The 22,197-nt window shown below is 44.1% G+C and overlaps 1 protein-coding gene across 2 annotated transcripts in view; it reads left to right on the top strand.

Moving 5' to 3' along the window:
* The first annotated feature begins 10,621 nt into the window (after positions 1-10,621).
* EIF2AK1 (eukaryotic translation initiation factor 2 alpha kinase 1) overlaps positions 10,622-22,197 on the top strand; it is a 30,145-nt gene continuing 18,569 nt past the window's right edge. For both annotated transcript variants that reach the window (XM_037057841.1, XM_037057840.1), the window contains exons 1-4: positions 10,622-10,843; positions 17,532-17,690; positions 20,720-20,853; positions 22,152-22,189. In XM_037057841.1, the coding sequence (XP_036913736.1) occupies positions 10,726-10,843; positions 17,532-17,690; positions 20,720-20,853; positions 22,152-22,189 (449 nt within the window). In that variant the 5' untranslated portion in view covers positions 10,622-10,725. The remainder of the gene's footprint in view (positions 10,844-17,531; positions 17,691-20,719; positions 20,854-22,151; positions 22,190-22,197) is intronic.

Raw genomic sequence — 22,197 nt, 5'->3', positions numbered from 1 at the left:
GTAAAGATTTAGCTGGCTCACTAATCATACAAGGAAAGATATAATATCTTAAATTTAAAATAATTGCTACTCAGGAACAAAACCATAAAGTGTTAAATAATTAAACATGGTTCTTGTTTTTCGGACCAATGTAAATAAACAAAAATAAAAATAAGGTGAGAGAGAATCAGTATAATCAATAAAAACCCAGTTAGAGTATAAAAGGTTGAATGGTTTTCAAAGATGTGTATATAAAGTCAACTGATCTTCATTATTATAAATGATTATCTTCATTATTAACTTAGAAAATGCTATAACCAGTGACTGGTAGAGTAAACAAATAGTAAACAAAATAGTAAATAATAACCAATAAACTGCAATAACTTGTAGAACTTAAATGAAGAATGCAATCAAACATAACCAAGGGAGACTTGCCTAAGGAGGAGCTCTAGCTCAATACTGAATAGGTGTCATGTGTCCCCAAATTAGATTGCAATCATGATGAAACTGATTCCAAAGGGACTCTTTCTAGAACATAATAAATTGCTTATAGAGTGACTGTATAATGCCTTTTAATTAAATTACAAGAGTAATGTAATGAATCCCAAGAGAATTCCTTCTGGAAATTAGCAAACATGTAAATGCTCTCTAGGCAATAAACACATTAAGTTATGAGTGCAGCTATGCACACTGGCCATCTTCCCCACAAATGGTTCACTCATTCATGTGTCCGTTTTCCATCAAGGGTCTTCTGAGCACAAGAGTGTGTATGATACAGAAAAAAAAATGATAGGCAAGAGACATATCAACAGTGATTGTACTAGTGGGTTTTCCACTCCGTTTCCACAGGGAGAGGATATGGAAGGAGGAAAAGGAATTGGCTTCAAAAAATAACGTCTATAATAAAGTGTGCTAACTGCTATGGGGGAGGGACACAAGTGCTATGAATTGCACGGTGGGGAGGCACTGACATAGTGGGGCGAAGGGAAACCTGGGAAGGGACCGTTCCGGTTAAACTGTGTCCAAAGACAACCTATAAGCAGCCTGAGAGATAGTAGTGGGGATAACAGATAACTAGTGGAAGATAATAGATAATAATGGAGATAATAGATAATTAACAACTTCACTTTACAGTTAGGATAAGGAGGCAGGAGGTTAAAAGTACTACGTGACCTATAAATACAAACCCACCCTTGTCAGAAATCTCAAAACATTTCCTATTGGTTCCTAATTTTTCTTCCAACAGCTCCGAGTAAGTGGATTGAAAAACACCAGGACACAAACTGAAAAAAAAATGAAGAGGAATGCCCTCACGTTAAGGTGGAAAGCTCTCAAAAAGCCAGCAGAAAAAGCTAGTTGCTAAACAATATGTAAAACAGCATATAGTAAGAAAATAAAAACAGAAACCCCAAATATGTATCTTGTGTGGGGTTACTTGTATGTAAATGTATAAAATATATATATACATATAAGTATATTTATTTTTGTGTGTATATAATTGTATGTATATATGATCTGTAAGTATATGCTGTATATATCCATATGCCTATGTGTATATGAATATACGTATACTTATGTATTATATATGCATATACATTACTTATGTACATAAGCGTTCCCATAGGAAATACATGTGATTTGCGGCTTTTGTTTTTATCGTCTTACAGTCTGCTATTTTACATATTGACCCGCAACTTGCTTACACATATATTTGTGTGTTAACATAAAAATTAGGAGGACACTCAATAGATAAACTGCTTACTCCTGGGGAAGGGAGATTGGATGTAAGGTTGTAGCGTACTCCCATCTCGGCCACCCCACCGCCCTAGGACCGCCCCAGGACCGCCCTAGTAGACTGGCTGCGCCCCGGGTGCGCCCTTTCTAGACTAGTTCTTGCTTCCCCCCCCCAGGAAGGGGCGGGGCCTACTGCAGAGCCCGCCCCCTGGAGCGGCGCGCAGAAGGCGGGGGCGGGATTTCCGCTTCCCGATGAACTAGTTCCGGATTTAATGGCGGTCATTGCGGAGCTTGGCTTGTGGATGGGCTGGGCTGTGACCCAAGCGCGGCCGGAGAGGCAGCTCCGGAGAGCCGGAGCGCAAGGCAGAGAGCAACCAGGCAGGGGCTTTGGCGGCACCGCCTGCCTTCGACTTCCCGGCCGAGGGCTCGGACGTCAGGCATGAAGGCGAGGAGCCAGGTTGGGTATCAGGGCGGAGGGAACTGCTTGTGGAGCAAGAACAGGGCGTTGGAGAATGTGTATCCAGCTCACCTCAGTTAACCGTTGAAAAGAAAAGTCACGACCGTCAGAAAATCTTCTCGCCTTAAAGCAGGAGAATAAGGGATGTTAGAGGAAAACATTCCCAGCAGGCTCTGAGTTACTCGGGTTTGGAAGAGGACGCTTAGCGCACGGCAGCTAGAGTCAAGTCTCCCAGGAGCCAAAACCAAATGATCAGAGCTCACCAAAGAAAGTAACGGTGTTGGGTAACAGTTACAAAGAGCGGGCCGTGAATAAGTCAATTCATTTAATCCTCACTGCAGCCTTGTAAGGTTAGGTGGTGGTAGAATCTTCTTTACAAATGAAGAACTGAGGGACTGATTATATATTTTTTGTTTAAAATCACAGCCAAGTCCTGGCTGGTGTAGCTCAGTGGATTGAGCGTGGGCCTGCGAACCACACAATCGGGTTGATTACCAGTCAGGGCACATGCCTGGGTTGCAGGCCAGTTCTCAGCAGGGGACTCAGGAGAGGCAACCATACATTGATATTTCTCTCCTCTCCTTCCCTTCCCCTCTAAAGTTAAATAAATAACATCTTTAAAAAAAATCACAGGTAGTAGTGGTAGGATTCACTGTAAACACTGAACTTGGTACAGGTATATTTTGTCAGTGGTTTGTAATAGTGACAATATATTGCAGACACCTAATTCCACTTAGGTTAGGGGAATGGCTAAATTAACTATGGAATATCCAGTGATGGAGTACTATTGTTACAGAAAGATCGAAAGTTCCCCAGGCTGGATATATTTTGGGGCGGAGAATGAAATGAAAGTTGCAGAACAACGTATATTTAATTATTCCTTTAAAACCAACCCTCTCAAAGCAATGTGTTTTTTTTTAAAGATTTATTTATTTCTAGACAGAAGGGAAGGGAGAGAGAAAGAGAAAGAGAAGCATCAATGTGCAAGAGATACATGGATCAGTTGCCTTTCGCACACTCCCAACTGGGGACCTGGCTTGCATCCCAGGCTTGTGCCCTGACTTGCGAATGAAACTAGTGACCTCTCAGTTCACAGGCTGGCACTCAATCCACTGAGCCACACCAGCCAGGGCGAAACAATACTGTTTTATTGTACAAATTTGTCTAAATGAATAGAAAAAGAACTGGAATAATACACACTCTACAATGGTGAATAGGAGTGGGATGGGAGACATGGAGCTAAGGTGACACAACTTTTATTTGTGAGGTTTTTGGGTATTTTTGGTGTGGTTAGAAAAATATATATTCTTTAATAAAGAATATACATTTTATTCATCTTAATAGAATGCATATACTTATATATTGATAAGCATTACTTGAAATAAGCATTAACACAAAGTCACATTTTTATCCTTTGAGCACCCACTGTGATATAAATGGCATTTGAATAATATGAAAAATAAAATCCAGCATTAAGGGGTACAGAAGATTTGAGAGTTGTGAGGATATGAACATGAAAGTAAAGCATTCTCAGTGGATTGAGTACAGGCTTGCCAACCAAAGGGTGGCCAGTTGGATTCCCAGTCAGGGCACATGCCTGGGTTGCCAGCCAGGTCCCCAGTAGGGGGCGTGTGAGGGGCAACCACATATTGATACTTGTCTCTCCCTTCCCCTCTCTGTAAAAATAAATAAAAATTAACTGTTAAACCAAAAAGTTTCTACCATCTCTTGCACATTACTCTGGGGTTGATGCCCCAGAATTGAAATGAAAGTGATTTAAGTCCAAGGGTTGAAACAGGAGTGATCCTTTTCAATCTATCTAACTGGCAGTAACCCCATGAAATTGCCATTGAAAATGTGTCAACTGACCTGAGGAATATCAAGAAACAATGTGAAAAAGAAAACAATTTGGGATTGAGATTCCTTATGTTCACCTTACTCGGGAAAGTAAAGAGGAAAGCAGAAGTAGGTGTGCTCACCTGAGAAGTCTCTTTAGATCTGGGACTTCCCCTCACAGGGTTGGCAGGATCCCCTTCCGGAGGGTTCTAACCCTGATGACAGCACAACTGTTGCTTGGTAGCCAGTCAGGTCAACAGAATTTTCACCAGGCGTCCGCTTAGGCCATTCCTGACCCTGTTGGATGCTGAAATCTAGTTTAGCACGTGCACGAACTTACTGCTGTGTAACAAGTTACTCCCAAACAAGCATTTGTTTTCTGACGCAGTCCCCGAGTCGGGAGTCTGAGGGTGGTGCAGCTTGGTGTTTTCTGCTTCATCTTTTCTTTTAAAATATTTTATTTATTTATTTTCGGAGAGAGGGAGAGAAGTATCAATGTGTGGTTACCTCTCATGTGTCCCCCACTGGGAAATGGCCTGCAACCCAAGCATGTGCCCTGACTGGGAATCAAACCACGATCCTTTGGTTCCCAGGCCCATGGTTAATCCACTGAGCTACACCAGCCAGGGCTCTGCTGTCTTGAGGTTGCAGTGAGACAGCTGTCCTGGGCTGCGCTCATGTTAGGGTCCTACCGGGGACGAAGAGTCTGCCCCAGACACTTCCCTGTCATTGGCAGCACTCAGTTTCTCATCACATGGGCCTTGAAGTAGGCTGCTTACAAGAGCAAGATGAAAGGGAGTGTCTTTTAAACTAATCATTGAAGTCTTCTATCATTAGTTCTCCATATGGTGATGATCATACAAAGTAACCTGAGCACAATGAGAGAGGAAACTCGAGGGTGTGGAGACCAGGGAGCACAGATCATTGGGGATCATCTCGGGGGCTAGCAACCGTGGCGTAGTACCATCTCCCAAGCTCCACCTCATTGGTAATTACTAGATATCTCCAGGGCGGCTAGGGCTCTAGTCCTCCAGTCGAAATAAGGGAATGAGAGACAAATTGGAGAAGACTGGAAATTCCAGGGCCACACCTATAGTTTCCTTCACATCAGATGAATTTTATCACACTCAGGGATGGTGATTAAATGGATATATAACCTCAGTTTTACACAATCTACTGAACTATTTAATCAGTTTCCTTATATAAACTTAAACTTCTTTTCACCAGTCCATCCAATTGGGGCAGTGTGTTATTTTTACAATTTTAAAAAAAAATTACTGGGGTGACATTGCTCAATAAAATTGTTCAGGTGAGACAGTATCTTTTAAGTCCCCGTTAAACTGATGACCAATTTCTTCCTCTTCCAATGTCGTTTCTTCCAAACACGTATGGACATACCATTAATTTATCTACTAAGATTTATAGCATTTACCTTCTGTTGGGTAATCATTACGCACTCATGACACATGATGGTGAGCAAAGATGGCTGGTGAGGCCATCCTCTGGTGTTGTCTCTTCCCCCCTAACTGAGAGAACTGACCTTGAAGTCCATGAGGATATTGATGTGTAGGCTTCACATTAGGGGGCTTGGTGCTGGGTGAGGTAGACGAGGGCCTGGGTAGGCATCTGTGCACACACAGACATGGGGATGCATGCAGAGATGGACACAGACACGCACACACCTATGCTGCAAAAAAGAAGTCCTACCGTGGGATACCAACTCTGCACTTTGAGAGCCCTTGCCCTTGCCATGGGAAAATCTCCATCTCTGCTTCACTAGGCGGGAAAAGCTGTACATTTGTTAGGAAGATTGAATGAATGAGTTCCTGTTCATAAAAGTGCTTAGAGTGAGGGAGCGGGGCTGACGCAGTGCTTAGTAAACATTAGCTAGCCATTATTATTATAAGGCCTCCTGCAACTGTTGATTTTTTAGAACTACAAATGATAATTACTTCCCATTTGTATATTTAGCAGTCTCATTTATCCAGCAGATACACAGTAGGAAATACATATTTTCTCAAGTAATTAAAATTCCACTTATAGCAACTGTTGTTTTCAGTGCCCACCACGATTAGACATGTGAATCTGGTTGACTCATTCTAACTGTTCTATAATATTTGTTTGCATATATAATACATTTATTTCCCTATTGATGAATATTGGGCCATTTCTGAATTTGTTATTACAATGTTCCAAGAAACACCCTTATACACATATACATGGGCACATAGAGGGGTGTCCAAAGGGCAACACAGAGAGGGGTTAATTATTGAATGTTGGTTATGCGCCATTTGACTTTACTCAGCATTACTAAATAGCTATTTAGAATTTATGATAGTTCCTATTTCTCTATGTTCTTACCAGAACTTGGTACAAAAATGTTTAATTTTTGCAAATACGATAATTTAAAATATCTTTTTTAAAAATATAATTTATTGATTATACCATTACAGTTGTTCTATTCCCCCCCTTCATTCCCCTCCACCCCCACACTCCCTCCCCCACCATTCTCCCCCCCTTGGTTTATAACCACGTGTCTCAAGTTCTTTAGATTCTATATTTCCCCTACTATTCTTGCCCTCCCCCTATCTATTTTCTACCTACTGTCTGTGCTATTTTCTGTACCTTCTCCCCCCTTCTCCTCCTCCCACTCCCCTGTTGCTAACCCTCCATGTGTTCTTCATTTCTATGGTTCCACTCCTGATCTAGCTGTCCTCTTGGTTTGCTTTTGTTTTAGGTGTGGTTGTTAATAACTGTGAGTTTGCTGTCCTTTCACCGTTCATATTTTTCATCTTCTTTTTCTTATATAAGTCCCTTTAGCATTTCATATAATAAGGGCTTGGTGATGATGAACTCCTTGAACATGACATTATCTGAGAAGCACTTTATCTGTCCTTCCATTCTAAATGAAAGCTTTGCTGGATAAAGCAATTTTGGCTATAGGTCTTTGGATTTCATGACTTGGAATACTTCTTTCCAGCCCCTTCTTGCCTGTAAGGTCTCTTTTGAGAAATCAGCTGACAGTCTGATGGGTACTCCTTTGTAGGTGACTGTCCCCTTATCTCTTGCTGCTTCTAGGATTCTCTCCTTCATTTTCATCTTGGTTAATGTAATTATGATGTGCCTCGGTGTGTTCCTTCTCGGGTCCAACTTCTTTGGGACCCTCTGAGCTTCCTGGAGTTCCTGGAAGTCTCTTTCCTTTGCCAGACTGGGGAAGTTCTCCTTTATTATTTGTTCAAATAAGTTTTCCACTCAAATAAGTTTTCCACTCAAATAAGTTTTCCACTCGTGGCTGTTTCTTTCCCCCTTCTGGTACCCCTATAATTCGGATGTTGGAACGTTTATAGATGTCCTGGAGGTTCCTAAGCCTCTCCTCATTTTTTTGAATTCTCATTTCTTCATTCCTTTCTGGTTGGATGTTCTGTTCTTCCTTCTGGTCCATTCCATTGATTTGAGTCCCAGTTTCCTTTCCATCACTATTGGTTTCCTGTGCATCTCCCTTCATTTCAATTAGTTTAGCGTTCATATGTTCCTCTAATTTGTGACTATAATCAACCAGTTCTGTGAGCATCCTGATAAACAGTGTCTTGAACTGTGCATCTGAGAGGCTGGCAATCTCTTGGTCTCTTAGAGTTATCAGCTCTGGGACTTTAAGTTCTTCTTGCGCCATCTTTTGGGCTGTTCATGCCTGTTACTTAGCAGGATCGGAGCCCTAGGTGTTCACCAGAGCAGGGCAACTAAGTCGCTGGGTTGTGACGCTATATGTGGGGGCGGGGTCACAGAGGAGCAATGGCGTCCAGTCTGCCCCCTCCCGCCGCTGCCGCCACAGGTGCCACAGCTGCCACCGTCACCGGGGCCTGCTCGTTTCGTCCCACTGCATGCGAGTGTGCCACTGCCGTCAGCCCTCCACCACTGGGTTCACTGCTGGGGCTTGCGAGGTCCATCTCACTGTGCGCGAATGTGCAACCTCGGTCAGTCTGCCCTGGCTGTGTCCGGGCTACCTGCACAGCCTGGGATCTTTCCTGCCCCACCCTGCTCCGCTGCTGGCTCCGCCCCTCTTACCATCCCAGTTGAATGGGACTTCCATATAATTCAATTTTCTGTTCTTTGGCTGTGTCTTTGTTCTCCAAACCTTTGTTATATTCAAACTTGGTTGTGGGAGAAGGCACAGTGTTTCCACCTATGCCTCCATCTTGGCGGCGATAGTTTAAAATATTTCATTGCTTAATTTGCATTTACCTGTAACTAGTGAAATTTGTGCATCTTTCCCTATGTTTATTGGCTATTTGGGGTTCCTTCTTGGTTAACCGTATATTTAATGTACATGTTGACATGCCGTATTATGCTTTTACATTCTTAATTAATTTGTAGGCTGCTTAGATATATTCCAGATATAAAATAAATGTTGACTGACATTTTAGTCTTGAACAAGCGGATGGATTGTGTGCTATTTAAATGGAGGAAGCGGCATAATGGAAAACAGGTTTTAGGAGGACTATCAAGAGTTTACTTTATGGCAAAGTTGAGACACTTTTGAGTAAGTAAGGGATCCGAGAGAGCGAGTCTGGGCAGCAGAGATACATCCGGGAGGGGTCAGCTTGTAGATGGCGAGGAAAGTGATAGCAATGCACGTGCTTATCTCCTGAGAGAACCTGGGGCGACGTGACAAGAGCCCTACAGAATTACACATTTGGAGAAGGGAGAGTTGGAAAGGGATGCTGAGGTGGAGGGCGAGTAGGGAAAAGCTAGAATTGTGGGGTATCGTGGAAGCCAAGAGAGAAACATGCTCCTTATTTTTCCTTCAGTTTTTGTAACGGCTGCATAAGATTTCATTGCCCGAGTGTACCTAACTCTTCTTCTATTTAGAATTTGGTTTATTTTGGTGCTTTTCTATTATGCACTTTGATGAACATTCTTATAGATTCATGCTTTTCCCCCACTGATTATTTCCTTAGGATATAATACTCCTATATATAGGTCAAAGAGTATGTCTATTTAAAAGGTCTTACTATAAGTTGCATGTGACTTCTGGAAAGATTGCCTTCTTTAAAAAACATTTTATTTATTTATTTTTAGAGAGAGGGAGAAAGAAAGGGAGAGAAGCATCAATGTGTGGTTGCCTCTCAGGTGCCCCTCGCTGGGGACCTGGTTCATAACCCAGGCCTGTGCCCTCACCTGGAAATCCAATTAGGGACCCTTTGGTTCAAAGGCTTGCACCCAATCCACTGAGCCACACCAGCCAGGGTAAGATTGCCTTATTTTATGTTCCAACCAGAATGAGTTTGCTTTTTTCCTCCGTTCTCATGGTGGTGGAAAAGTGTGAGAACATATTTAATGGTTGCAAAGTATGCTATTGTATGGTTGTTCATAATGTATTTTGCCAATTATATTGATTTCCTTTTTCTGGTGTTACAACCGGTGGTGTAGTTGGTAGCTTTTTTAAAAAAAATTTTATTTATTTATCTTTAGAAGGGAAGGGAAGGAGAGAAGGAGAGAAATATCAATGTATGGTTGCTTTTGGTGCATCCCCTGCTGGGAACTGGCCCCTGCTGGGAATTGGCCTGCAACCCAGGCATGTGCCCTGACGGGGAATTGAATTTGGTAGCTTTTTTTAGCTTAGTCTTTTTGCTTGCCCTTAAGCTGTTCCTTAGAATAATTCCCAGAAAGTGGAAATGATAAATCCTAAGTATTTGTATTTTTAAAGCTATGGAAACAAATAAATCACCCTCCAGAAAGTCTGTGCTCTTCCTATCAGCAGGGCCTGAAAAAGGACATCCCTAATCTTTGGGAATTATCTGAAGGACTACAACTTCCAGAATGACTTTATATGAAAACTGTGTACGAACAAAATTCTTTAATAACATGCTTGCACGTTGCACCTCAGGTTTTGAGGCCCCAAATCTGAAACGCTTGTATTCCAGCTGTATTATCTCATCTGTGATTTAAGAATTATTTCCACCAGCCTCTCCAGAGGGCAAAGAGGGAGTTTCGAAGCTAAGGGCTTCAAAAATTAATGCAGTGTGGCCGTTAGATCACTTGCAAAAGGCTGTTTCAGGTTTGAAATCATTTGAGCTGAAAGTTCTGCTTCAAAACCAACGGAATTTTTATTTTGGCATCTGGTTGGCATTTTCCGGTTTGGGGTTTTTTTCGGGGCGGGGGGGAGCGGGAGGGAAATTCCCGTTTTGTGTGGTTTTAACGGTTGACCAAAATAGGTTCAATTCTTGTGGACGTGGGTTTCATAGATGCTTTTGATTTTTTTTTCCCAATAAATGACAAATAGTCACTGTTGTGTCTGCACAACGTAAACATTTGGGTTAGAATCTCTGCAGACACCCGATTCCTATAGCGGTCTCCGGGTTTTGGCGTGAGATGCGAGCGCTCTGATTCATCCGCGTGTACTCAGGTCTCGAGGACACCGAGGCGGGGCGCCCAGAAGTGCCGGCCGGAGCTCACCCAGGCGCGGCTGGGTACCTAGCCCGGTCGCAAGACCAGTAGGACGCTTGCGCCCACGGGCCCTCCGTGCAGGACCGATTCATCCTTCCCGCAGGAAGAGGCGGAGCCCACGCCAGGCCCCTCCCCCAAAGCCCTGTGCTCGCGGCCTCCGCGGGTCTTCCGCTCTCAGAGGGCTGCTTCCGGATTCGTTGGCGAGCGCCGTAGGGGAGGACTGAGCAGACGCCGGGCTGGTGGGCGTCCGGGCTGCGGCCCGCGCTGGGCCCGCGATGCTCGGGGACTGCCCGGAAGGACGGGGTCGCGAGGCTGAGGGCGACCGGGCTGGGGCTTTGCCTGCGCCGCCTGCAATCGACTTCCCGACGGAGGGCTCGGAGCCCAAATACGATGGTGAGGGACCCGGAATGCCGCGGCGCTCTCCCCTTCCCCGTCCACTTGCTCTCCGGGTTCGTTCCAGGACCTGGACAGCGGCTGGATCCGGGCTTCATCGGGGCCCCAGCAGTACAGTGCGGGGGGCGGGGCGGCAAGCGGGCCTCCAGGTAATGTGAACACTTACTGAAACGAGGGTCTGCGACCCGCTCGTTCGTTCATATTCTGCGCTTGGTTTCCTCTGCGGACTCGGCGTCCTCAGGCCTCTCCAGCTCCCAGGCCCTGGGCGGTTTTGCCAGGCGGTGAGCCGGAGCGTTGCCAACTGCTAGGACGGGACTTGGAGGACCCTACGGGCGGGACAGTTTGGGCTGAGTTTTGATTTGTTGCTTCTGTTGCCTTGTTTCCCCGGTAGGGTAGCTGAAAGACTTCTTGTAGTGAGGCAGTATGGAAATCCTTCTCTTCGGTTAAAAAAAAGTTCTCGAGTGTTCTCGAGACTTTTTGCTTACTGGGACATAGCCTGCCAAGGTCTTCAACAACTTAAAATGAGAGGGACTTAAGACATTGACTCTACCCAGTCCAAAGTAGCCAATGAAAGTATTTTAATGAAAGGGCAATAAGCTATTTAATTGCAACCAGTTGGCAGTTTTAAAAATTAAGTTGTGCCATCAAGAATGAATACATTGTTTTTTTAAAAAAGCACGAATACCTTGATTCAGGGAGGTTTTCACTGCACGGTAGTTCAAATGCAATAACTACAGAATGCGCATTCAACCAAAGCATCAAACAACTGTTAAGATGGTAAAGTTGATTTAAAGTTGCAAACCGAGTTGGAAAGGTTTTAATTTCTTAACTTCTTTGATTTTCATCCTCATATACCACCTATAATTTTTGATGCCAACAGGAGACAAAAACAGACTGTTCACAGGACGGTTGTAAGATGACTACTTTTCGGTAGCCAGACCGATTGCTGTAAGGTGCTTTGTTAGAGCAGCTCCCAAACACAGGGTCACGTCATAGGAAAAGCCCCAGCTGTAATCGTGCAGGTGTGGCTTGTCTGTAGGATTGTGATAAAGTTTTCTGCAAACTGAAGATTATTCCTGAAGGGCGTGACCTTAGATTAACTTCTCTTAAAATTTTTCTCCTCCTAGGTTACTAATGATACTGTTTTGTTTACATATTGCTTCTCTTCCAGAGAGACCCAGAGTGTTGGATGGGAAAAGTAAGGTCTGTGAAAAATGTAGCTCCATTTGTATAGTAGACGTCAAACCAGAGCAGTTCAGTGGTTTCTCCAAGGTCTTCTGTGTGGTGGGAGGAAGTCGCACTGACAGTTGATGGTAGAGGCAGAGGATTCAAAGCCTAGGTGTGCTCTGAAACCTGCGCTGTGCAGTTCCTTGCTCCGGGATTCTGCAGAGCCAGCGTCAGCCTCCAATCAAAGGGACTGTTTTGGTTTTTCTCCCTGAAGTAGAAGGAGGGCCAACAGTAAGCCCGTTGTCGAACTCACTGAGTTTTCTTCTTTCACCTGACCCAAGTGTCCCAGAATTTTTACTTCAGGTTAATCTTCCAGGTTCCTCTTTATTTATTATTATTATTATTATTATTATTATTATTATTATTCCTCACCCAAGGATATGTTTATTGATCTTAGAGAGAGAGGAGGGGAGAGAAATACCAATTGGTTGCCTCTTGTATGAGCCGCGACTGGGGATCGAACCCACAGCCTAGGCATGTGCCCTGGCGAGGGATTGAACTGCAGCCTTTCGGTGTACCAGACGGTGCTTCAATGAACTGGTGGCCAGGGCCCTCTTTCATTTAATAATGGGCATTTGGTTCATACTTTCCGGAGGACGTTGAATAATCCCATTCCAGTTTATCTCCTCCTCTCTTAGTTGGCAGAGGTCTAGACCTCTTTCACCTAGGATCTAGCTAGATCTTTTTTTAAAGATTTTATTTGCTTATTTTTATTTATTTTTTATTTTTCCTCTTCTTTCCCCTGTTATCCTCCCCCCTCCCCCATCTGTTTATTTTTAGAGGGGAAAGGAGGTAGGAGAGGAACTTCACGACTCTCACACGCCCCCTACTGGAGGCATAGCCTGCAACCCAGGCATGTGCCTCACTGAGAATCCAACTGGCCACCTTTGGATTGCAGGCCAGCACTCAGTGCACTGAGCCACACCCGCCAGGTCTAGATCTTATCTCTTATTGTTTTATAAGGGGACTTGACCTTGCCGTTCCCTTTAGCCACATTCCTCTGGTTTCGTGACCAGAACTGGAAGAGTGGAAGCTTTCAGCTTCAGCCTTTATTTCCTTTCAGTTTTATTCTTTCTTGCATTTTAGTCGCTTATTCACTGGTGTTTTTAAAGTTGTTATTTTCTTGTTATATTAGCTTCATTTGATTCCATGGACCAGGCATTCTCTTTTGTTATTATCATGATTATTAAAAAGTAGAGTCTTTTCATTATAGAACATAGAAAAGTATGAGTATAAATAAGCAGAAAACCCTCCTAACCATAATCTGACCACTGTTAAGAGTTCAGTATATTATTTTTAAAAAAATCATGTTACAGAATCTGTTGAAAATACAGAAAAGTCTGAAGAAGAAATTTAAAAAAAAAATTTAAGCCCTGACTGGTATAGCTCAGTGGATTGAGCGGGGACCTGCGAAGCACATGATCGCAGTTCGATTCCCAGTCAGGACACATGCCTGGGTTGCAGGCCAGTTCCCAGCGGGGGACACACGAGAGGCAACCATACATTGATATTTCTCTCCTTCTCTCCTTCCCTTCCCCTCTAAAGATAAATAAATAAAATCTTAAAAAAATTAAAAAAGGACCTCACCAGCTAGAGACAACTTAGATGAATTTTGTGTTAACACTGTTTGTCAAAGAAAGGTGTCATGCCTGGGTTAAAGGTTTCTATCTGATTTTGTCCAAATAAGATAGAAATTTAGAGAAATTGGTCACAAAAATTTAAGGAAGTAATGAAGAAAAAGGGAAGGCCGCCTGTCCTGGTATCCCAGAAAAGAGCTCACTGCCAACAGTTGGGTGTATTCATTTGCTAGTGATTAACAGCTTCGGTTCGCCGGGGAGGTGCCAGGTGCTAAGGAGCAACCAGGCCAACTGGGAAACAGCACGTCCACTGTAATTCATTCCTTTTATAAATTGTGCTCATAGATCATTGAAAGTATCAGAAATTTTGCCTCTGTAGTTCTTTCCATTCTTTTTATGTGTGTAGATTTATAGAGCTATGAAATACATGTATTTTAAAATTGTGATTTTTAAATTTCATTTATTTATTTATAAATATTTTACTTATTTACTTTTAGAGACGGGAAGGGAGGGAGAAAGGGAGAGAAACATCAATGTGTGGTTGCCTCTCATGTGCCCCCTGCTGGGGACCTGGCCTGCAACCCAGGTTTGTGACCTGACTGGGAATCAAACCAGCGACCCTTTGGTTAGCAAGCTGGTGTTCAGTCTACTGAGCCACACCAGCCAGGGCATGATCTGTTTTTTAAGTGAGACATTATATTAACATTCTTTGGTCATAAATTAGCCTTTAAAATATTATTTTAAGACTATCACATTCTGTACCACCATTTATTTAGTCTTTGCTCTAAAGTTGGAAAATAGGTTTGTCTTTTTTTCTTTTACCATTAGACATAGACATCTTGGGTTTGACATCTGTATACATACATCTTTGTTAATGTCTGATTTTTTTCATCAGAATAGATACACAGAGTAGAATCTGTTAAGTAAAAGAAGTACATTATTTTTAAAAAATGGTTTTGATTCATTTTGCTAAAATGATGACCATAAAGATTATATTGGTGTGTTTGAAATTATCTGACTCTCCTCAAATTCATTAGTATTACTGTTTTATAGACTATTTCTTTGACCTGATAATGGCCTATTTATGATATAATCTTTCTAGACACCATTGTCTTTAACAGCTGCATAGTAATCTGTTATATGTATATAACATACCTACCAACTGTAAATGTTCTAAAGTGTTATGCTGAACATTTTGTGGGTGTGTATATGTATGGTCCGTCCAGAAAGAGGTGTCCAGCTATGTAATATGAAAAATAGAGACATTTATTAAAGGATAAAACATTGTACATACAACAGTGACACCTCAGTCCCTTTTAAATTAGGCACCTTGGGACCCCACACAGTTCTCCTAGTCACCATCATCTACTCTGTCAAATCTCATTGACAGTCTGAAATCTCTTTCCTTTCAAGGGTGATTTTAGTTTTGGGAAAAGCCAGAAGTCACAGGACACCAAATCTGGGCTGTAGTGGGGCTGAATCACCTGGGTGATTTGATGTTTCACCAAAAAATTCTGCATGAGACATGGTGCATGAGCAGGGGCGTTGTCGTGATGAAGCTGCCAACCCCCATTTGTCCAGAGCTGTGGCCTTCTAAATCATCCAAATAGTTTTCGTGGAGGAATGTTCAAGCTTACTGCAGAATTTATTACAGATTCATTGCTCTACTTGCTCAGTCATTTTGAATGAGATACCACACAGTACACATGCTCACTCAATGGCGTCTGCTGCCCCCACTGACTAGTACGGTGAAGTTGTCATTGTTCATGCATGTGCATTCAAGTCCACTCTCCTCGGCTGTCCGGTTGAGTCACACCAGCTGGTCTCATTATGTTAACAATGGCTGGACTTGTTCTGGACAGACCTTGTGTGTATCTGATGTGCTTTGTGGAGTTATTTCCTTGGTATGTTTTTCCAGAAATAAAAGTGCTCAGTCAGGGTTTTGCGCATTTAAGTTTTAGGATGTTTTGCCAAAGGTTGCAAATACTTTTACACCTTTGGGTTTGAAAATGTCTGCTTTTTTTTGGTCTGCTTTTTTATGACCAGAACAATACCAGGTACCCCGGCTTTTAATAGGAGCCAGTCTGATGGCAGAGCCTGTACCGAAATTATATTAATGTGTATGTCATTAGTTACTAGTTATGTTGAAGCTATTTGAATTTTTAATTTTGCTTCATTTTTTAGTAGCTTGTAAGGGCTCTGAAAAATTTCTAAATATTTTTTTATTTATTTTTAGAGAGGGGAAGGGAAGGAGAAAGAGTAGGAGAGAAACAACGTGTGGTTGCCTCTCATGTATCCCCCACTGGGGAACTGGCTTGCAACCCAGGCATGTGCCCTGACTGGGAATCGAACTGGCCACCCTTTGCTTCACAGGCCCATGCTCAATCCACTGAGCTACACCATCTGAAATTTTATTAACCTTTTCTTCTTCTGTGAAGAAGTCTTGTGGAGTACAGATACAGGTACTATATCTGAATTTGTGATTTATATTTTTAACTTTAAGGTGCCTTTACACAGAGAAGTTTGTACGTGGCCACATTTTTCATCTTTTTTCTTTCTGAGACTCAGAGAAGTATTTATTTAAGGTGAACAGTACACCTGCATATATGCAGGTCTGTTTTTGGCCATGTATGTAGAGGTAAGAGAAGACACTCGTGAATGAAATCTGGATTTGAAAACTGGGGCTTTCCCAGGACTTCTGGTAGTTCACAAAGGAGAATGGAATAGAGTATTTGAAATGGGGACAAGTTTAGCAGGTGTAGGACATGGCCCTTGTTTCTGCAGGGCATTTCCTATTGAGTTGGGTCAGTAGCTATGGAGAATTTGAGGTGTCTCATCTCTCCTCTAACCAGCCCTCTTGCCGGTTTCCGCTCTTGATTGACACCTCCTTGCTTCCATTCCTAGCATTTCAAATCCCGGCCAGTCCATTCCTTCTCTCCACGTTTCCGTCACTCAACCTCCTTTACTAACTCATCCTAACTCCTTGTTGGCTGTTGCATGCCTCCTTCCAGGCCACTTGTTCACAGTCCCGAGGCAGTTTCCTTCATTGTGTTTTTGGCCTGTTTAATAACGTATTAAATAAACAGTAAGTGAGAATTTATTGACGTTGAGTGCACGCTCATCAGTCTGGTTGGCCTTGCATAGTGGAAAGAGGACAGAGACCTGGGAGTCCGTCCGGTCAGCCTGCTTACACGTTCCTTACTGTCTCTGCAAGAGCAGTGTCCTCGTCTGTGGAATGGGAGTGGTTACCCTTGACTGTATCGTGAGGGTTAAGTGAGCTTGTGCATCCAAAACACCTGTACATAATGTAGCGTGTGCTCAGAGTAGTTTCTTTCCTTCCCTTCCCTTTCTCCTCTGTCAAATGTCCTTTTTATCTTTGGGCCTTGGTGCTCCTCTGACAGAAGGAAGCCATGCTTGTTTGCTTGGATACTCATTAATTCATTCCTTTCTACCTCTGTGCTCATCATTACTACCAAACAAACCGTTCTCCCTTCCTCCAATGGCATCTTTCTGCTAGTCTTCCAACTTCCAGAATTCAAGTCAAAACTCAACCCTGGAAAGTCTGTCTTGATTAACTCCACTCAGCTTAACTACTATTTTGGTTTTTCTTGCCTTAAATTTAAATAGTTTGTTTTATTAATTAGAATGTACTGTTTTGTACAGGAACAAGTATGAAGGACACATGGACAAAAACTAGGGGGGGTGTGGAAATGGGAGGGAGCTGGGGACGGCTGGATGGGTGGGCTGGGATGGGGGTAAAAGACAGAAAACTGTACTTGAACAATAATTAAAATAGAATTAAAAAAGAAAAAAAGAATGTATTATTTTGTCATTCTGAGATATGTGTGCCATGTGTGACGATTACCTCCTTTTCTGGCCTTTAGAGTCTGATGTCCCAGCAGAGCTCCAGGTGTTGAAAGGACCCCAGCAGCAGCCGACCTTCCCTTTTGCGGTTGCCAACCAGCTCTTGCTCGTTTCTCTGCTGGAGCACTTGAGCCACGTGCACGAGCCAAACCCGCACCGTTCGAGACAGGTGTTTCAATGTCAGTAAGAGTGCACTCGTCTTTTTGTTCTAAAGGTTTATTTATTTATGTTTAGAGAAATGGGAAGGGAGGAAGAGAGGGAGAGAAACATCAGTGTGTGGTCGCCGCTCTTACACCCACTACTGGGGACCTGACTCACAACCCAGGCGTGTGCCCGGACTGGGAATTGAACCTGCAGCCCTTTGGTTCGCAGGCCGGTGCTCAGTCCACTGAGCCACACCAGCCAGGGCAGAATAAATTCATCTTGTTAACTAAAACTTGTAATACTGTTTAATGGTGTGGGTCTGAGAAGCAGTGGATATATAAACATCTGAAAGAAGCGTTAATAGTTTAATTTCCTAAAATTATTTTATTTTACTTTGAGTAGTTCCTTAGGAATATAATTACTGCGGCCCTAAAGACTAATAACCATAAAATTGTGAATATTTAATTAAATAAAACATAGTCCTTTTGTATCTATAACCTGATATTTCATAAAATTTGTAAAGATCTCTTATGGTTTACTCAATGAGCAGGTAAATGCAAATCACAGATACTCATTCTGAACCTGTTCTTTTTTATTTTATTTTATTTTTTAATTATAAGAGAAAGTTACAGAGGTAGAGATGAGCCAGCTGGGCTGTGTCGGCTCAGGGGACAAGCAGCGCAAGCAAAAGAGGGGCCCTTCAGCCGGGAGAGAGAAGGACGAGGGTAACACGCCCGGGCCCGGCCAGTGCTCCTGAGAGGGAGCGTGCTGAACCAGTTACTGGCCTCAGCACTGGAACGGCAGTATTTCGCGTTGTGGAATAGGAACCTATTTTCTTCTACACACAAATGCGTGGTTTGTTTTTTTTTCTGCACCAACCAGTTCTCTGACACCAGCTAGGTGTCTTACGATTCAATTCAATTTCGAGGCTGCCTATATGAAATTAGTGTCGGATGCCACAGGTTAAGGGCTCAGTCCCACAAAGCTGCCCGTATTTCAGATGCCAGTTGCAAGTAGTGGGTCCTCAGGGCCCTTAGGTTACTCACACTGACCCAGTCCAACTGGGATAGAAATTGGGGTGCCCACTCCCCCCGCCCTCAGCTTTGGTAAGTTGCTGTAATGGTGGTAGTACTCAGGAGACACTCACTCACGCTGACAGGTTTATTATGTACTGAAGGGCGTGAGAACGGGTGCAGGCGAGCAGCCAGCTGAAGGGGCACGGGGGGGGGTCTGGGAGGGTCCTGGGTGCAGAGGCTTCTGTCCCTGTGGGGTTGGGTGCACAGCTCTCCTGGCACGTGGATGTGTTTACCAAGAAGCGCCGGACCCTGTGTTAGGGATTTTTCTGAGGCTGCATCGTGTCGGCACAATCAGTTAGGAATTCCCCTCCAGCCCTCTCCTTCTCCAGGGGCTGGGGGCTGGAACTGAACGTTTTAAGCTTCTAATCATGGCTTGGTCTTTGGGGTGCCCAAGCCCCACCTTGAAGCTCTCTGGGGGACNGCACGGCTCTCCTGGCACGTGGATGTGTTTACCAAGAAGCGCCGGACCCTGTGTGTTAGGGATTTTTCTGAGGCTGCATCGTGTCGGCACAATCAGTTAGGAATTCCCCTCCAGCCCTCTCCTTCTCCAGGGGCTGGGGGCTGGAACTGAACGTTTTAAGCTTCTAATCATGGCTTGGTCTTTGGGGTGCCCAAGCCCCACCTTGAAGCTCTCTGGGGGACCCAGCGACCTCCTCAGCGTGAGAAAGACACTTACCCCTCCGGGGGGTCCGAGGGACTTGGTCTTGGGAGCTCTTGTGTCAGAACCTGGTAAAGACCAAACGTAGAAGAAGAGTTGCTGCTCCCAGCGCCCTGCACCCTCAGGAGTTACCACAGTTTTAGGAGGTGTGTGCCGGGAACCAGAGACCAAGTAGGTCCCTGATGTACTGCACTTGTTGACGGGGCTTTTTTGATCCTGCCGTAATTACTTGTGTGGGAAACGTAAGCACAGCAGTGAGCAGATTTATTCGTTGACCGAGACCAGTGTGGCCTCTTCAGTAGCTCCAGACAGAGATTCTAAGGATCTTTCTTACCAAAAACATCTTTTCAAGTCTCGTTTGGTGCTGGAAAGTCTCAGACTTGTAGATAGCTTTGAGTGATCTTACAATGTAATGTTTTGCTAAAGGTAGATTTTCATTGTGATAATTACGGCACATGAAAATGGTAATGTTGTTTGTATAGTGCATAATGTATGTGATGGGGGGTGGGTCGTGCAGAAGAGGGTGTTCCATGGGTTTTGAAGCATCGGTAGCTGGGAATTATTTGGGCTCACTGTATAGAAAAGCAGGTTATAATGATCTTAAGACCTTGTGTAATATAGTATTCTTGCTCCTAATGAAAGCAAACCTGCAAATCATGCTGATATTCCTTTTTAAGTGACTGAACTTTTAAACCAGGTCTTTTTTAATGTTTTCGATGTGACCCAGTTGGTCGGTAATCCACATGCAGAGGCTGCCATGCAGAGAGGCACCCTCTGTGGAGCCGGACCCTGCGAGCTGGTGTAGAAGCTTTAGGGAAGCCCCGTGTCAAGGCTTCAGACTTGACTTTGACCCGGTGGTTGGTCCGCACACACATCGCATATGTGCTTTTTCTGTATTGGTTGAAGGTTTTCCACAGTAGAAAACAGTCATTAATATTCACTTCTGTTGTCAGTCAGTCAGTCAGTCGTTTCTCCTCCTGCCTCTATTCTCACCGCAGCTCCGTGTCTGTCCGCAAAGTGTAGCGTGTTGGCGTGCCGGGAGACTGCTGTGATCACGGTTTCCCTCCCTTTTTGAAAGACGGGCCTTAGAACTTACTGCCCAACCAGGGGTGGTAAACAAGTGGCTGTCCAGCGTCAGGGAGAAGTCAGATGTGCTCCTGGCCAGCGGGAGTACCGCTTGTCCCTTCAGTTGTGCGGAGCCAGCCCCCAAGGGGTCACGCGTGTACAAACGTGGCTTTTTCTTACGCTATTACTCCTCTCGGAACTGTGTGTACTCTCTAAAATTGCCCTTTTATCGGTGGCCTAATCGTTTTCCGTATTCTTTTCCCAGTGCTCTGTCAGACCTTCATCAAAATGGGGCTGCTGTCCTCTTTCACCTGCAGCGATGAGTTCAGCTCGCTGAGGCTCCACCACAACAGGGCCATCACCCACTTAATGAGGTCCGCTAGAGAGAGGGTGCGGCAGGTGAGCACGGAGACGGGCACGCGTGTGCGACACTGCTTGCAGAAGATGTATTTTTACAAAATATTTTATTTCTTTATTTTTAGAGGGAAGGGAAGGAGAAAGAGTGGGAGAGAAACATCAGTGTATGATTGCCTCTTGTGTGTCCCCTACTGGGGACCTGGCCTGCAACCCAGGCATGTGCCCTGACTGGGAACTGAACCAGCGACCCTTTGCTTCACAGGCCCATGCTCAATCCACTGAGCCAAACCAGCCAGGGCCAGAGGATGTATTTTAAAGCGCTAGGAAATCCTGATTATAATACAGGTCTATATAGAAATGCTGACTTTTATCTGTGTATTTAATAAGTGTTTATGAGTGACTCCTGTGGGTTAGGCGCTCTTGTACCCACAGTAAACAAAACGGAGTACCTGCCTGCATGGAGCTTCCGTGTGAAGAGGGGGTGGTAGACAATGGGGAAGTAAAAATATGTAAAAATAAATGGGGGGCTGGATGGTGATAAGGGTTAAGGGGAAACATAAAGCAGGGAAGGGGCAAATGTGTGGACTGTTCCACAGGGGCCAGGGGGAGCCTTGCTGGGACTCAGAGCCGGGAGCTGAGGGCGGAGGAGGAGCCGTGCGAGCCCAGAGGGAAGTGCTCGGGAGGCGCAGTGCTTCCCCAGGGAGCAGCATGCGAGGCATGTGGGGACCTGACGGGCAGCCCTGTGGATGGAGTCAGCAAGGGGAGCATTAGGGCAGCGAGAGGGATGATGGAGTCGGCTCCCGAGACCATTGTAATTGGTTTGCACTCAGTGAGACAGGCAGCATCGCAAGGTTTGGGCACAGGCGTGACATCACCTGACTTAACGTTTTAATGGGGTCAACCAGCTCTGTGCTGAGGATAGACGGAGGGGGCCAAGGGCGGAAGCAGAGGGACGGGTGCAGTCACACAGGCCGTAAGAGACGGTGGTGGCTTGGAGTGGGTGATAGCAGTGGTGATGTGAGATGCGGTCAATTTCTGTTTATATTTCGAAGGTAAAATCGAAATATAAACATTACTTCCTGATGGAGCTCCTTGGTAGGAGCTCTGCTTTGTCAGTAGAAAGCAAGAATATAGCATTTTTAGTAGTGATCTTCTAGTTAGGAGAGAAGGTGTTCCAGTTGTAAACTTTTAGGTAATGTTGAAAAAGCCATTGAGCTCTTTTTATTTTTTTAGTATTGTGTATGCATTTGGGACTATCAGTATGGCATTGAATTTTGATAGATTTCCCTATTTTATGATATTTTCAAAATGCTTTTAAAAATCTTTTTTTTTAATTTTAGGATCCCTGTGATGATAATTCTCATATCCACAAGATCAGGTATGTAT

The sequence above is a fragment of the Sturnira hondurensis genome, unplaced genomic scaffold (genome assembly GCF_014824575.4).
Source record: "Sturnira hondurensis isolate 20B ecotype Veracruz unplaced genomic scaffold, ASM1482457v3 Scaffold0009733, whole genome shotgun sequence".
Lineage (NCBI taxonomy): Eukaryota > Metazoa > Chordata > Mammalia > Chiroptera > Phyllostomidae > Sturnira > Sturnira hondurensis.
The sequence above is the reverse complement of the archived record's forward strand: the minus strand, read 5'-3'. Positions and strand labels throughout refer to the sequence as shown.